We start from the raw sequence: 13,593 nt of genomic DNA, 5'->3' as shown, positions 1-13,593 counted from the left end.
TGTCCAACAGCTCCATAGCAGAAACTAGCAGAGATGAACAGGCCACAGAGTACATCCCAGAGCCACCACCTCTCCAGCACGAGGCATACAGAAACCACACCCTTCTCCTATATGCCTACATGCCATCTTTGGGGGAGATGGGTAGAAATCTGAAAGACTGAGCAGTCTATCAAAACTGAACTGTTGGGCTGGCTGAGTGCCTCAGTTGGTTAAGAGCTGACTTAAGAGCACGAGCTCAGAGCAACAGGGCTGCTGGTTCGATTCCCACATGGGCCAATGACACTGCACCTGAGCTGAGTGGCTACTGAGCTGCCAACAGGTGGCAGGATGGCTCAGGTGGTATAACAAGATTGCCTGTTTGATGGTGGGCTACGCCCGCCTGCAACTAAGGCTGATGAGTTTCTGACGGGCAGCCAGATGGCAACTGGCGTCCTCCACAACGAAGATTGAAGAACAACAACTTGGCTGGTTCCCTTCCCCAATTCCCCGACACTGTTCCCCTCCCCCAATTTCCCAATTAAAAAGCTTTAAAAAAAAAAAGAGTTGGCTTGGGAGCGTGAGCTCTCAGCAGCAGCAGGGCTGTAGGTTCGGTTCCCACATTGGCCAGTGACGCTGTGCCCTCTACAGCAAAGATGGTGAACAACAGGTCGACCTGGAGCTGGGCTGCCATGAGTTGATGGCATAGGCTGCAGTGGGGCTGCAGTGGGCTGCCGTGAGCTACCCTGAGTGGCCGTCCAATGGCTGGGGACTGAATGCCTCACCTGGGAAGAGCGCAATGATAATACCAATATGGGCCAGTGAAGCGACATCCTCCACAATTAGACTGAAGAACAAAAACGACAGCAACTTGTCTGTTCCCTTCCCCAATTCCCCAACGCTGTTCCCCTCCCCCAATTCTTCAATAAAATCTTTTTTTAAAAAAGTGAACTGTTGACCATTTAAATTAAATTCAACTGTGCTTGTTAGGTTAGTCTGAAAAATAATCCTCATCCCGTTTTCCATCCCTCCTCCCACCACTTGTCCAGCAGGGTATAGACTTAGGAAAACACTAGATCACCTAATAGATATAATGAAATTGTTCTCTCTTTTTTTTAAAGATTTTTATTGGGGAATTGGGGGGATGGGAACAGTGCTGGGAATTGGGGGGAAGGGGAACAGACAAGTTGCTGTCTTTTTGTTCTTCAGTCTAGTTGTGGAGGACGTTGCTTCACTGGCCCAAGTTGGCAACCCAGCTCCAGGTTGAGCTGTTGTTCAGCATCTTAGCTGTGGAGGGCAGTGTCACTGGCCCTCAATATGTGGGATCCGAACCGGGGCCCTCTAGCGTCCCAAGCCAGCTCTTAACCATTGCGCCACTCAGCCGGCCCAAGAAATTGTCCATTTTTCACATCTGAACATGGTGAGGATAAATTTGTGACTCTGTTACTCCCCTCACCCCATTTAAACTCTGAATTAGAGATTCCTCTTTAACACCACCTGCCTCGTGCACTCACAGACATACCCACACCCACTCAGACACAAGCTAGTGTCTAAAATCAGCTTCAGGAACAAGCCAGAAGAGTTTTAGGCTCTAAGGTAAACAACAGAAAGAAAATCTTCCCCCAAAAAGACTCAGTCCTGGTAGCTTTATTTTAAAAGCAGGGAAATTGCAACTACTTGCATAAACACAATTCAAAGGTATAACTTTTTCCTGTTCTCTTTCTGGCGAATCAATGGAAAAAATGAGGGCATCAAACAACCTGTCAATAACAATGTGTTGTTTACTCACTTTATATTATAGAATAAGGCTTATGCTTTGGGGCCTATTAGGTAAACCACAATTTTAAAAAATTTTAGGGATAGAGGGAACATAGGAAAGAACAACAGAAGTCCCTAAGCCTCAATCTTGGGAATAAGCTGGAAGCCACCCAATCCTTGGTGACTGGGAGCCCTCTCAGCTCCACCAAAGTGAAGTCAGGCAGTATCCGCAGTTTCTGTACCAGTAGTAAAGCTAGTAGCTCAAAGCAGGCTGAGTGACCTCAGATGGCTCCTCTGGAACTAGAGGGGCATTGGGGACACTGGAGAAAATGATGGTGTCACAACCAACTCAAAAGGCCACCTATCAATGTGCCACATGCCATCCTTGGAGCGCTCGTGCACACATACATACATGCGCGCGCGCGCGCGCACACACACACACACACACACACACACACACACACACTCTTGCACGTGTATGCATGTGCACACTTTCCCCAGGGGCTGAGGCCAAGACGGACATCCCACATCAGATGGATGAATAGCAGGTCTGTCCCGCCAGCTGTGTGCTCTCTCCCACCCAAAGAAAGCAGTAGAGATTCAGACAGCAAAGCCTGGAGTAGCCCACGCAGTCGGCTACTGGCACCCGCTGCGTGTGAAGGCACTTAAAGGCAGCAACATGGAATCAGAAAGAGAAATCATCGACCTTCAAGTAAGTTCTCTCTGGGACTGAGGAGAGTGGAGACAGGGAGGAAAAATGAAGTTGGGGGAAGAAAGGATTAATGTGTTGGTCACTTAATATTCCCCTCCCCACTCCTACCCCCATTTTCTTTCTTACTCACCCCACTTTTCCAAATGCTCCCTAGGCTTTCCCTCTTTATCCTCTTTCTCGCTGTTTCCCTGCCTGGTTCTTCACTGTTTTCAAATATGTGAGAAATGCATTGTTTCGATCTCTTTTGGCCTCTGCTTCCTCTTGTCAGTCAAAGATCTAAATAGATTCGTATTACTAGAAAATGATTTCACATTCTGTGTAGTGCTTTCCCCCAAACCCCAGGACAGTAGAGACTTATTTGAGAGCTGCGGGGCATGTCTCTGGAAACAAGGAAAGATATGAGTTTTGGGGTTAGGAAGAAAGACAGCTGGCCAACTTTGCATTTTATAGGTTGGAAAAAACTGGAGCCGTTCCTTGGCTCTTGCCACAAAGCTGTGCTGTGTAGGACAGTGTCTCATTCGGACTATGCAAGAAAAGAAAGTCACTATAATATACCAGGAGGAGGCAGAACCCGGGATAGATTTCAGGGCATCAGGGGTTCCAGTCCACCACCAGAGAGGAGGGAGCAGAGGAGGAGTCCGGTCTCGGGAATCACACTCCCCAACTCTGCCTACTGAATAGAATTGAGTCAACCCTCTATCACAGAGGTTGTGTGATACATTCCCATAGTGTCTGACAATTAGACTGCGGAAGGACTTTTGAGATCAAGACTATTAGCATATGTATGTTCTTCAAGAAAAACCTTAGGCAGCACCCCAGTATACCAGTATATGCTTCAGATGAAAGACAAGCTACCGTGTGTGTGTGTGTGTGTGTGTGTGTGTGTGTGTGTGTGTGTGTGTGTGTTGGGCAGAGTGGTGGGAGCCCGGTAGAGCCCCCGTCCTCTGCTGCTTCACCCCTGAGACACAACCAGGGAAGTTCTAGCATTCTTAGAGTGCCATGTCAAAACCATTGATCTTGGGGCCGGCCGAGTGGCTCAGTTGGTTAAGAGCTCGCTCAAGAGTTTGAGCTCTGAGCAACAGCGGTTCGAGTCCAGCCCGAGCTGAGCAGCCGCTGAGCTGCCAACAGGTAGCAGGATGGCTCAGCTAAAAACAAACAAACAAACAAACAAAAAACCGTTGATCTTGTCAACCGCATACCAGTGTCATTTTCCTTGATTGTCATCCAGCCCCAAACATGGGCCCACCTCAGGGTTTGCTGGTCCCTCTGCCTGGAGTCCTCTTACCTTGGCTGGCTCCTTCTAGCAGCTTCAAGTCTTGGCTTAAATATTATTACCTCAGGGAGAACCTCCTCCCAATTTGTCCTTATCATTTGTTTTTTTTCTTCCATAGCACTGCTCACTTTTTGAAGTTACATTGTTTATTGATTACTTATCGTAATATCACTAGAACGTAACTGCCATTAGAGTAGGATAGCCTCTGTTTTAGTCATTGCTGTATCTCTAGGGCCTTGGGAAGGGCTTGGTACACAGTAACTGCTCAGAAAATATTTGTTAAATGAATGAGTTAAGGAAACCATGAGTTAGAGGGATCGCTCATAAGCATAAGGTCACTCAATCAGAACATGACAGAATCAGGACTCCACCCCAGGTCTTCTGATGGTGGGGTGTATTCTCTTTTCATTTTATCTAGTTCTTGCTTCCATTGGATCCATAGTAGCTAAGGAAACAGTATTGCTCATTTTTAGTCTCTGAAGAACAAGTTTCTTATATGCTGATGGACTAAACTATGCTGAGTTACAAGCTAAGGACTCTGCATTTGAAAGAAAGGTTCAGAAAGAAGAGGACGGTAGGACCAAGGAGGAGGAAATCACTGGCCAGGCTTGATCTCCATCTCTAGCATGTAACTAACGTGTTGGGGTACCTTTCTCTTCTTCATTAGAGTTATTCTCTCTCTCTGAATATAATCTTTTATTGTATATTTTATTTATACTTCCCTTTGGTCATTTATATATTTGGTTGGTCCAAAAGTTATCAGTTAGGTTCCAAAACTTCCCCTCCAGCTTAGTTTTCTTTGAAAACTGAGTCACTGTGGTCTTCTGAAAAGAGGGTGAGCTTTTGTTAAGGACAGGTAGAGATGTCTGTTCCCTAGTAGCATGATTTTACCTTTTATTTATGTGGCAGCTGCTATGAAATCCAGAGGAAAAACATATATAAAGACCCTAGAATATTATGTACTGAATATATTTTAGTTCCTCTGGGTTTTGTTGTTGTTGTTGTTGTTGCTTTTGATGGTTTCCCAGGGGTGGTAAAGATCTGTTGACTTTAGCTAAGTCATTTCATCCATTCATTCAGCTAATAGTTATTAGTCAATGACTATATATTTCATTCTCTACTTGCTAGGTATGGAAAAATTATCTTAGTTCATGAGGTCATTATAGTGGGTTGAATTTCTGCATGAGCTAAATAATGTTGCTCTGTTTTAGAGCCCTAAGACAAATTCTTAAACTTGTAAATGTGTTATTTATTTCAAAAAGAACAGATAGAAAATGTGTTAGTGATTTACTGTTTTCCATCCTGAACACCTTAAAGCCCAAGTCTAAATAATGATGGTACAGTATTTAAAACAGGGCATCTTTCTTTACCATATAATTATTCTCTCCTTTATAGCCATGATCTTTAAAAATTTTTATTTTTCAGTTACAGTTGACGTTCAATATTATATAGTTTGAAGTATAAAGCATAGTGGTGAGACATTTATATAGTGGGTTGTCAGAAAAATCATGACACATTTTTGCAACAAAAACATAGAAAAAATACGTCATGACTTTTCCGACAACCCAATAATTTATGAAGTGATCCCCCGATAAATGTAGTACCTACATGGCATTATACATAGTTATTACAATATTATTAACTATATTTCCTATGTTGTGCTTTACATCCTAATGACTATTTTGTAACTACCAATTTGTATTTCTTAATCCCAAAATATGGAACGCTTCACAAATTTGCATGTCACCCTTGTGCAGGGAGGGGCCATGCTAATCTTCTCTGTATCTTTCCAATTTTAGTACATGTGCTGCCCAAGCGAGCTCTATAATCCTGATCTTGGAGACTTCATTTATGTTAAGTACAATGATTAACTCCTGTTGATCACTATCCCATCACCAAAACAAAACAAAGAAATAACAACTATTTATTGAGCTTTAATACTGTACTAAGTACCAAATAAACCATGATACCTGACCTTAAAAGGCTTATAATTAAGTGGAAGAAATATAGACAATTAACAATAATATAAAAAAATCTGTTTAGTTAAAATAGTGTTTCCCAAAACTATGGTACAATTATCACCAATAGGTAGTAAAAGTATTACCAATGGCTGATAATTTTTTTATTGTAACAATAATCTTTATAGTTTTAGTGTGTGTTATAAAAAGCATAACTAATCCATCACACCTGTGATTTCAAAAATTTTATTGCTTAGGACAAGGCTAAAGGAAGTGGCACAGATGTTTTAACACCTTATGCAGACCTTGCGAATGACGTGGGCACACCCTGAATGTTTTAAAATTGTATCTGTCTTTACTGTTCAGAAGTGTGGCTGGTTTGGATGACATAAATCACGGGTATATGTGTCTGTACCTACTGCTGCTTTCTTTTCGTTAAAACATTGAAATCACAAACAGGGTTCAACTGAAGTTTGGGAAACTCCAATCTAAAAAACATTAATTTAAGCCTGTATCATCAGTGCCGCAGGTGTTTCCCTGGGTCAAAACCTATGAGAGTGGGATGGTTAGTGGTGGGACAATTGGGTGTAAAAAACTGACACACAGTATTCAAAGCAAGTTGCCTCTACCAGGTGAATGCCTGAAACTACCCCTCTCCTACAGCCTGAAGCTGTGGCCTCCAAGCTTCTACACTTCATCGTGCCCTGCCAGGGAGCTGTAGCTGCTCCTCTCCCAGGCTCTAGACTTGACTAGTTTTCCATCTTTCCCCAGCTCTCAGAGTCTGGATGCATGAAAGGTTGAGGAAAATGCCTTGCTCCCTCTTCAACAAGTGTTGCAACCCTACCCCTAAGTATGGACTTCAAGCCACTCGCCATGTTCCTTCCCCAAACCGAGTTCCTCTTGCTTACAGAGTCACCTAAATAGACTTGGTCCTCTGCCCCCTTTATCTACCTGTGCTGGATGCTGAGGGAGATATGAAGATGGTCAGAGATGGTCTCTTAGTAGGGGAACTAAGCTTGCAGATGCTGAATGCAAATTCAGTGTAGAAAGGGTTAAGTACAGCAAGAAATAAATGGAATGCAATGGGAGCGAAGGTAACAATTACTTATGAATAAAAGAAGGGCTGTAGATAAAGTGCTCTGGAAATATATATATATGGCTTAAAAATGACCCAGTTATTCCACTTCTAGAATCAGCCTAAGAAAATAATCAGAGATGCATTCAGTTATGCAAGGATGTTTATTGAAATATTATTTACAGCAAATAAATGGAGTGTCCCAACAATAAAGGAGGAATGGTTAAATCAATTTTGGTACATCTGTAAACAGATACCATGAAATAATTTTTTTCAATGTTTGGGAGCAATATTCAAAGGAATACCAAAATACTAAATATATATTAAGGCAATAAAGTAGGATACATAGATGTAGAAACATCTTATTCTTCTGTGTTTTTAAAATCATATAAATACCTGCAGGAAAACTATTCACAAGAAATACACCAAAATGTTAATACTGGTTATTTCTGGATTGTGAATGATTTATTTTCTTCTTTTACTTGTATTTTTACTTTTTATTTCCTCTACACATTTTCTACCAGCCCATATATTATATTTAGAATAGAAAAGAAACCTGTAGTTCAAAAAAGAAAATTACAGAAGCAGATGTGCCTATATGCAAATGAGTAGATTTCTGAATATGGGTCATAGAGGCAGGCATATATACACACATATATACTTATTCTCTGATTACTATAGAAAATAAACAGCTGACTAATCTTTTTATTTTTTTTTTGAGTAGGCATCTCCTTTTAAGTGGTCGTCTCACTTTTTAAAAGTTTTACACAGTGTCTCAACTCTTGTTTTGCATATCTAAGTATGCACCAAGACCAGACTTTAGAAATGTGACATCCAGGACAAACATGCAGACCACTGAGTTTCTATATAGCCCCTTCAGAGGGACAGTTTTAGACACAAGTAGAAGGGGGTGAGGTGGTTGCATCCCTGGTTTAGTTAGATCTTATACCTGACAACTTCAGTAACATGTCCTACTATCACCTGAAGAAAAACATCAAAAGCACTTGTATCGGATGGATGGATAGATAGATAGATAGATAGATAGATAGATAGATAGATAGATAGATAGATAGATAGATAGATAATAGCTAGCCAGCTAGATAGACAGACAGATGACAGAAGGATTTGGGGTGACTTCTTGGAGGAGACAGTCACTGAGTGAACTTTAAAGGATGAATTAGGACTTGGACCAGTGGAAAGTATTCTAGTGGTGGGAACAGTGTGAACAAAGGCTGGAAGCAGTAAAATACAGGGTATATTTGGAAAAGGACAGTAGTCCAATTTGTCTAGACTATAAGATGAATGGATGAGAAACAGTGGGAAATATGATTATAAAGGTAGGTTGGAACCAGATCATGATAGATGTGGAGGTGGAGGGCCAAGTTCCTCTGCTCTGGGATGAACTGACCAGTGACCAGGGAGGTTGATGCTCTTTGCTCTGCAGAAGCACCTGGGTTCTCAGGTGAAGGTCCTGGAAAGGGGAGGGCAAGTAATAAATAACATGGCTGTGCCTCCCAAGGCCTAACCCCTCTCCCAGATTTGGACTTCTAAATGGGACTTGGAGGGGCCCTCAGTCTAGTAGATCAAAGTCCTGGTTTGAAAGAGGAGAAAACTGAGGTCCAGGGATGTGTGATATTTAATTGGGCCTTTGAACCCCATATGATCTGCCCAAAGTCAGCCTTGTTGACAAATTCATATATTCGATTTGCCATGCACAGTGAAAGGGTCTTTCAAACACATGATGCCATCTTATTCTCCCCACTACCCAGTGGTCATTACTCTACCTTTAATGGATAAGGAACTGAAATTCAGAGTCAAGTACAAGATCACAGAGCAGAAAAGTGGAAGGGCTAGGACGGAAACCTAGATTGCTTTTTGTTATACTCTAGCTCAGTGATTTTCAAATGTGGTCCCTAGAGCAGCAGTAGCCCACAACGTGGAAACTTATTAGAAATGCAAATTCTCCATCCTCACTCCAGACCTACTAAATCAGAAACCCTGGCAACGGGGCCCAGCAATCTGTGTTTTAACAAGCCCCCTTGTAGCTCTGATGCACAGTAAAGTTTCAGAACCACTGCCTAGATATGTGGCTGATGGAAGCAGGGGGGTATGGAGCCTCCAAGACTGGCCCCCTTTCTCCCAGTTACTCCTAGATAAACCAAGAGGTGGCATTTGCACCAGACTGGAGTCATGCAGCCCCCCAGGGTCAGGTAGGGATGTTGGCAAAGCAAGGGGCCCAGGCTGGAGCAGATGCCAGGGAGGAGGAGCTGCCAGTCACTTTCTGAGAGCACAAAGGATCCAAACTTTTGTTTCAGTGCAGGCACCACCACACTGTCACTGCTACTACATCCTCATCTGTGTGGTGATTTAGGCCCACTCTGAGGAGAGATGCTTTGGGACCACTCCAGCCTTGGAAAGAGGTATGGTAGACAGACCCACCCGACCAGGACATTAAGCATAATGAGAGGCAAAGGTGGAGATGAATGTCTCTCTCCCATCACCCAGCCCTGCCTCTCTCGGGAGGAAGGCGAGCAGCTGCAGGCAAGAGTGGGATTCCCACAGGGCACTCAGCACAGACACCCAGGGTGAGGGGCACTCCCCACCTTTCTGCAGAGGTGGAGGAGAACGAGCAGAGGGGCACACTATTTCCAAAGAATCTGCCCAGGGCCTTGGGGACAGAAGTCAGGAGGGCATAGGGGGCAGTGCCAATACACAGCCAATGGCAGAGCTGCATCCTGCAATCTGGAGGATCTCTGCAAAAGAGCTACCAGGGTCCTAAAACCCTGAGCCTGAGTGGTACAAGCTCATTAGGTTCCATGCCAAAAGAATGGAAAACCCCTGGGCCTCTCCAGAGGTGAACTCCCTGTTTCCACAGCCCTCATCCAGGGAACCCGGTCTGCTGACCCCCAGGTGCGAGGGTCAGGCTTTGGTTTTTGTTTTTGTGTGCTTGCCTTGTGCCCTGGGCACGGAGTCCAGGGACCCATGTCTGTCCGGATACACATTTTCAGTCCTAACCTGTACACAGCCCGGCTGGTGTCATTCACGCAGTCAGGACCTTTCCCCTTTAGCTGCGGTTTCCTAGAAGTGCGACTGCCCAGTGTTGTGATTCAAAAAGGGCTCAGTCCCTAGGGATAGCAGGGTCAGGCGGAGTTGGCCGGGTCGGTCCTTTAATGCCACACCTGTCTGTCTCTGGTTTTCACAGCAATCTACATAATTTAATGCCCATCCACACCCCTTGTTGTAAACTGCTCTCGGGAGGGTTAGGGGTGAGGGTGAGGAGCAGATACCTCGTAAAGCCCATGACTTGTCCCACTTGCCGCAACAGTATCTTTGTCGTCCAGGTCCTGGGCTGCTCCAGGCAATCACTGGGAAGCCTGTGCCTTCCCAGCCCCCAGAGCCTCCCAGCTACCCTCTGTTTTCAGGCCTCGGGGAGAATCAATGGGACAGAAGGTCCAAATCCTCTGCTGAGATTTCTCCTCTCCTGGCAGTTGTGGGGGTGACTTTAAAAACAAACAGGGTGAGATGGAGGGGAGCAAAGGGAAGACAAGCTTTCTGTTCAATACAATTTCCACTGGTGTCCCCAAACCCTGAGAGTTCAATATTGTCTGTGCATATTGTTCACATTAATAGCAGCTAGCATAGGGCAGTCAGTGTGAGATGATAGATAGATAGATAGATAGATAGATAGATAGATAGATAGATAGATGATAGAAAGAATGACTATAAGAAAGAGAAGAGACAGAAAAGAGCCCTGTTATTTTGTTTTCCGTTCTCCATGTGATTTGCAGTATTTTTCCTCCTCTCTTAAGAAGTCAGCCTCCTCCTCCACCATCCTGATGTGACCTACTTATCTATTCCCTTTAAAGGGAGGTACCTTGGAAGGCATCCCAGTCTGGGAAGCTCTGTAGTAAATGAAAAGCAGAAGCTGTAAAATCGTGGAGCCAGGTAGCAGGGAGGCTAGGCAAGGTTGGGGAAGAAGGGAAGTGGGGCTTGGAGCCCCAAGGAGAGTGTTCAGTGGTGTGCCCTTGGCTATCAGGACTGATTCATGCCATGACTAAGGGGAATAGAATTGGAACCCATCAAAGGGTAGTGGAAGGTGCAGATGTTGACTGCTGGAGAGAGTGCACAAACAGGTAAAAATAAAATCCCAGTTCTTGCAAGTTCCCTGCTTTCTGTCCCTAGTTCACGGAACTGAATTATCTAATCTCTGAGCCCCAGTTTCCTTATATGCAAAGTGGGGATAATAATTTGTACCTCAGAAGATTGATGAAAAGATTAAGTGATTTACCCCACCCTCTGTTCCCTCCTAGAGAAAGCTCAACTAGATATCAGAACAATGGCACATATATCATAACAGCTACCATTTATACGAGTATGTACCCATTTTGTGGGAGGCACTATATGTAGAGTTTATCTCACTTAATTCTATGAGGAATGGATTATGCCTGCTTCACCAATAAGGAATCCAAGGCTCAGAGGAGTTAAATCACTTATACAAAGTCACAGAGCTAGCAAGTGGCAGAGCTGAGGTTGGCACTCACAGCTGTCTGACACAAGGCGTGTTCTCTTAAATACCTCCCCTAGACTGTCACATCACTGGCCTTAATGACAAAGGAGTTGGCAATACCTTTGTCCCCAAAGCTTAAGTAAATTTAGAATGCTGAGTCAGATTGGGGTACTAAGAAATCAAAGAATAATTGGGGTTGTATAATGCCATCATTTTATGTTCATCTTGGCAATGAGGAGAGATTGTGTTGCAGTCTGGAAGACTAGAAACACCTATCTGGTCTCTAGCCCCTGGGCCTTCAGTCTGGCCTCCCTCCAACCCATTCTCCTTACTATAGCCACAGAGAATGTTTTCCTGCTTCTATCCATGGTTCCCAGATGCCCTCAGGATTACATCCAAACCCAGTGCGGTCAGGGCTGTCCTGTCCTTAGTAGGCCCTAAGCTTGAGAGGCCCCCTCTATTTTCTATTGAATGTATTAAAATACACCCATATCTCTCACCAAATGTGAATTTTTTTCATGTAAAATTTTTGAAAGGGTTTTTAATTATTTGAATGTTGTAACAATTAAATTAAATGTTCAGTTGTCATATGTAGGTGCTGACAAATTTTTTTCAAGTCTCAAATATTTGGGGCCTTTGGAAAGCTCATAGTCCTAAGGACTATGCATGCATATGGTGCCTAATCGGTGAAACAGCCCTGTATGTAGCCCCTGCCCACTTCCCCTGCACGGCAGGCTTTCGTAAATACTGTTTCCTCTGCCAAGAATTTTGTTTCCTTCTACAACTGTACCCTGCTCACACCATTCTCTCCTCCTTCATTGCCCTAAAATTTATTTATTTTGACCTAAGTTCATAGGTGCCTAACCTCTGTTTCCTTGTGTGTAAAGTGGGAATAATAGCGGTATCTACTTCATATGGCTATGAAGAAGATAAAATAGTTAATACACCAAAGCCTTGCTACACGAAGTACGATTTCATGCACCATCACTTGAGAGCTTGTTAGAAATGCAGAATCTCAGGCCCCACCCAGATATACTGAAATCAGAATCTGCGGGTTAACAAGACCCACAGTTCATTCGAATGTACATTTATGTTGGAGCGCTGCACTTATGCACTTAGAACAATGCCTGTAACACAATAAAACTCAATACATAACAGCCATTGTTATTATTGTCATGATTGTTAAAGGTCAGGTTTTAACATTGTCCTCAGTTTCCCTTAACACCTTCCTTTTAACTTGAAAATTCTAGTTCAGCGGTTTGCAAATGGAGTTCCTGGGGGAACACTGGCATCCTGGGACCTGGAGCTTGGCATTTCGGCTGAATGCGAGGTTACAGTCAAGACAGGTTTCCTGCAACTCAGGTAGCTTCCCTCCATCTAAAGGGAGACAGATAAGGAAATGGGCAACTGCAATGCCCGGTGTGACAGGCCTACCAAAAAGAGATGTAGGGGTGCTGTAGGAGGCAGCTGATCCAGGCTTCTGGGTCAAGGAAGGTGCTATTATTCCACTACCTGAAAGATGTTTCAGTAACTCAAGATTCCCCCCAAAGTGCACAAGTGGTCTCTACTGAAGCAGTGGACTGACTGCATCCAGGTGTGAGAAGGCCTGGGAAAGCCTTTAACTGCTCTAGGAGGTGTCTACTGCCCTTGCTGTCTGCTCCAAAAGCGAACAAGGGAACCATGGGGGTTTGAGTCTAGACACTACTTGGTGTCCAGTCACTTAGAGAAAACGTTGGCTTCGTTGCAAACCAGACCCTCAGAGCCTTAGTGTCCTCATTCCATACTTAGAATAAAAGTACACCTCCCTCCAGGGTTCTTGTGAGGATTAAGTGACAAGACAAAAGTCAAGTTCCAGGCAGAGAAGGGGCAGAATCCTATTTCCCTTCTGGTCTCCCTTTCCTTAGTTTGCACACCCTGGAGCAGCTAGCTGGGTGGATATAGGCCTGAGGGCTGGAGCTTCCACAGTACAAACACTTCTTGCAAGTACCACCCTCCCTTCCCCTTCCCCAACCTGAGCTGGGAGGCTGAGATAGGCTGCAATCGTGTTCTGTGAGCAAGCTGGAAGGCAGGGAGTCAGTTACGGTCACAGGTGGGGTGGTTTTGGAGGGAAGAAAAAGCTCACTGTTTCCCAGAGCACTAAACAGCCCTTGATGGATGCTCTGAAAGCTCCAGAACAGACCCAGCACAGTGCGGCCACGGCGAACCTTGGGCAGCCTGCCTCGTCCTGAAGTGGTGCATTCCCTGGCAGAGGCCTTCATGGAAATGTGAATATTCTTTTCATAAAGAGGAGACTGCTTCCTCTGAAGGGCCTTCCCCTGGCCCAAACTGCCCCCC

The 13,593-nt window shown here is 44.3% G+C and overlaps 1 protein-coding gene across 1 annotated transcript in view; it reads left to right on the top strand.

The window, feature by feature from the left end:
* The first annotated feature begins 2,256 nt into the window (after positions 1–2,256).
* Positions 2,257–13,593, top strand: part of NINJ2 (ninjurin 2) — an 84,845-nt gene continuing 73,508 nt past the window's right edge. The window contains exon 1 of the mRNA XM_019654042.1: positions 2,257–2,446. Coding sequence (XP_019509587.1) covers positions 2,414–2,446 — 33 coding nt within the window. The 5' untranslated portion in view covers positions 2,257–2,413. The remainder of the gene's footprint in view (positions 2,447–13,593) is intronic.

Source organism: Hipposideros armiger, unplaced genomic scaffold, assembly GCF_001890085.2.
Source record: "Hipposideros armiger isolate ML-2016 unplaced genomic scaffold, ASM189008v1 scaffold_213, whole genome shotgun sequence".
NCBI lineage: Eukaryota > Metazoa > Chordata > Mammalia > Chiroptera > Hipposideridae > Hipposideros > Hipposideros armiger.
Note: the sequence above shows the minus strand (reverse complement) of the source record. Positions and strands in the feature narration are given on the sequence as shown.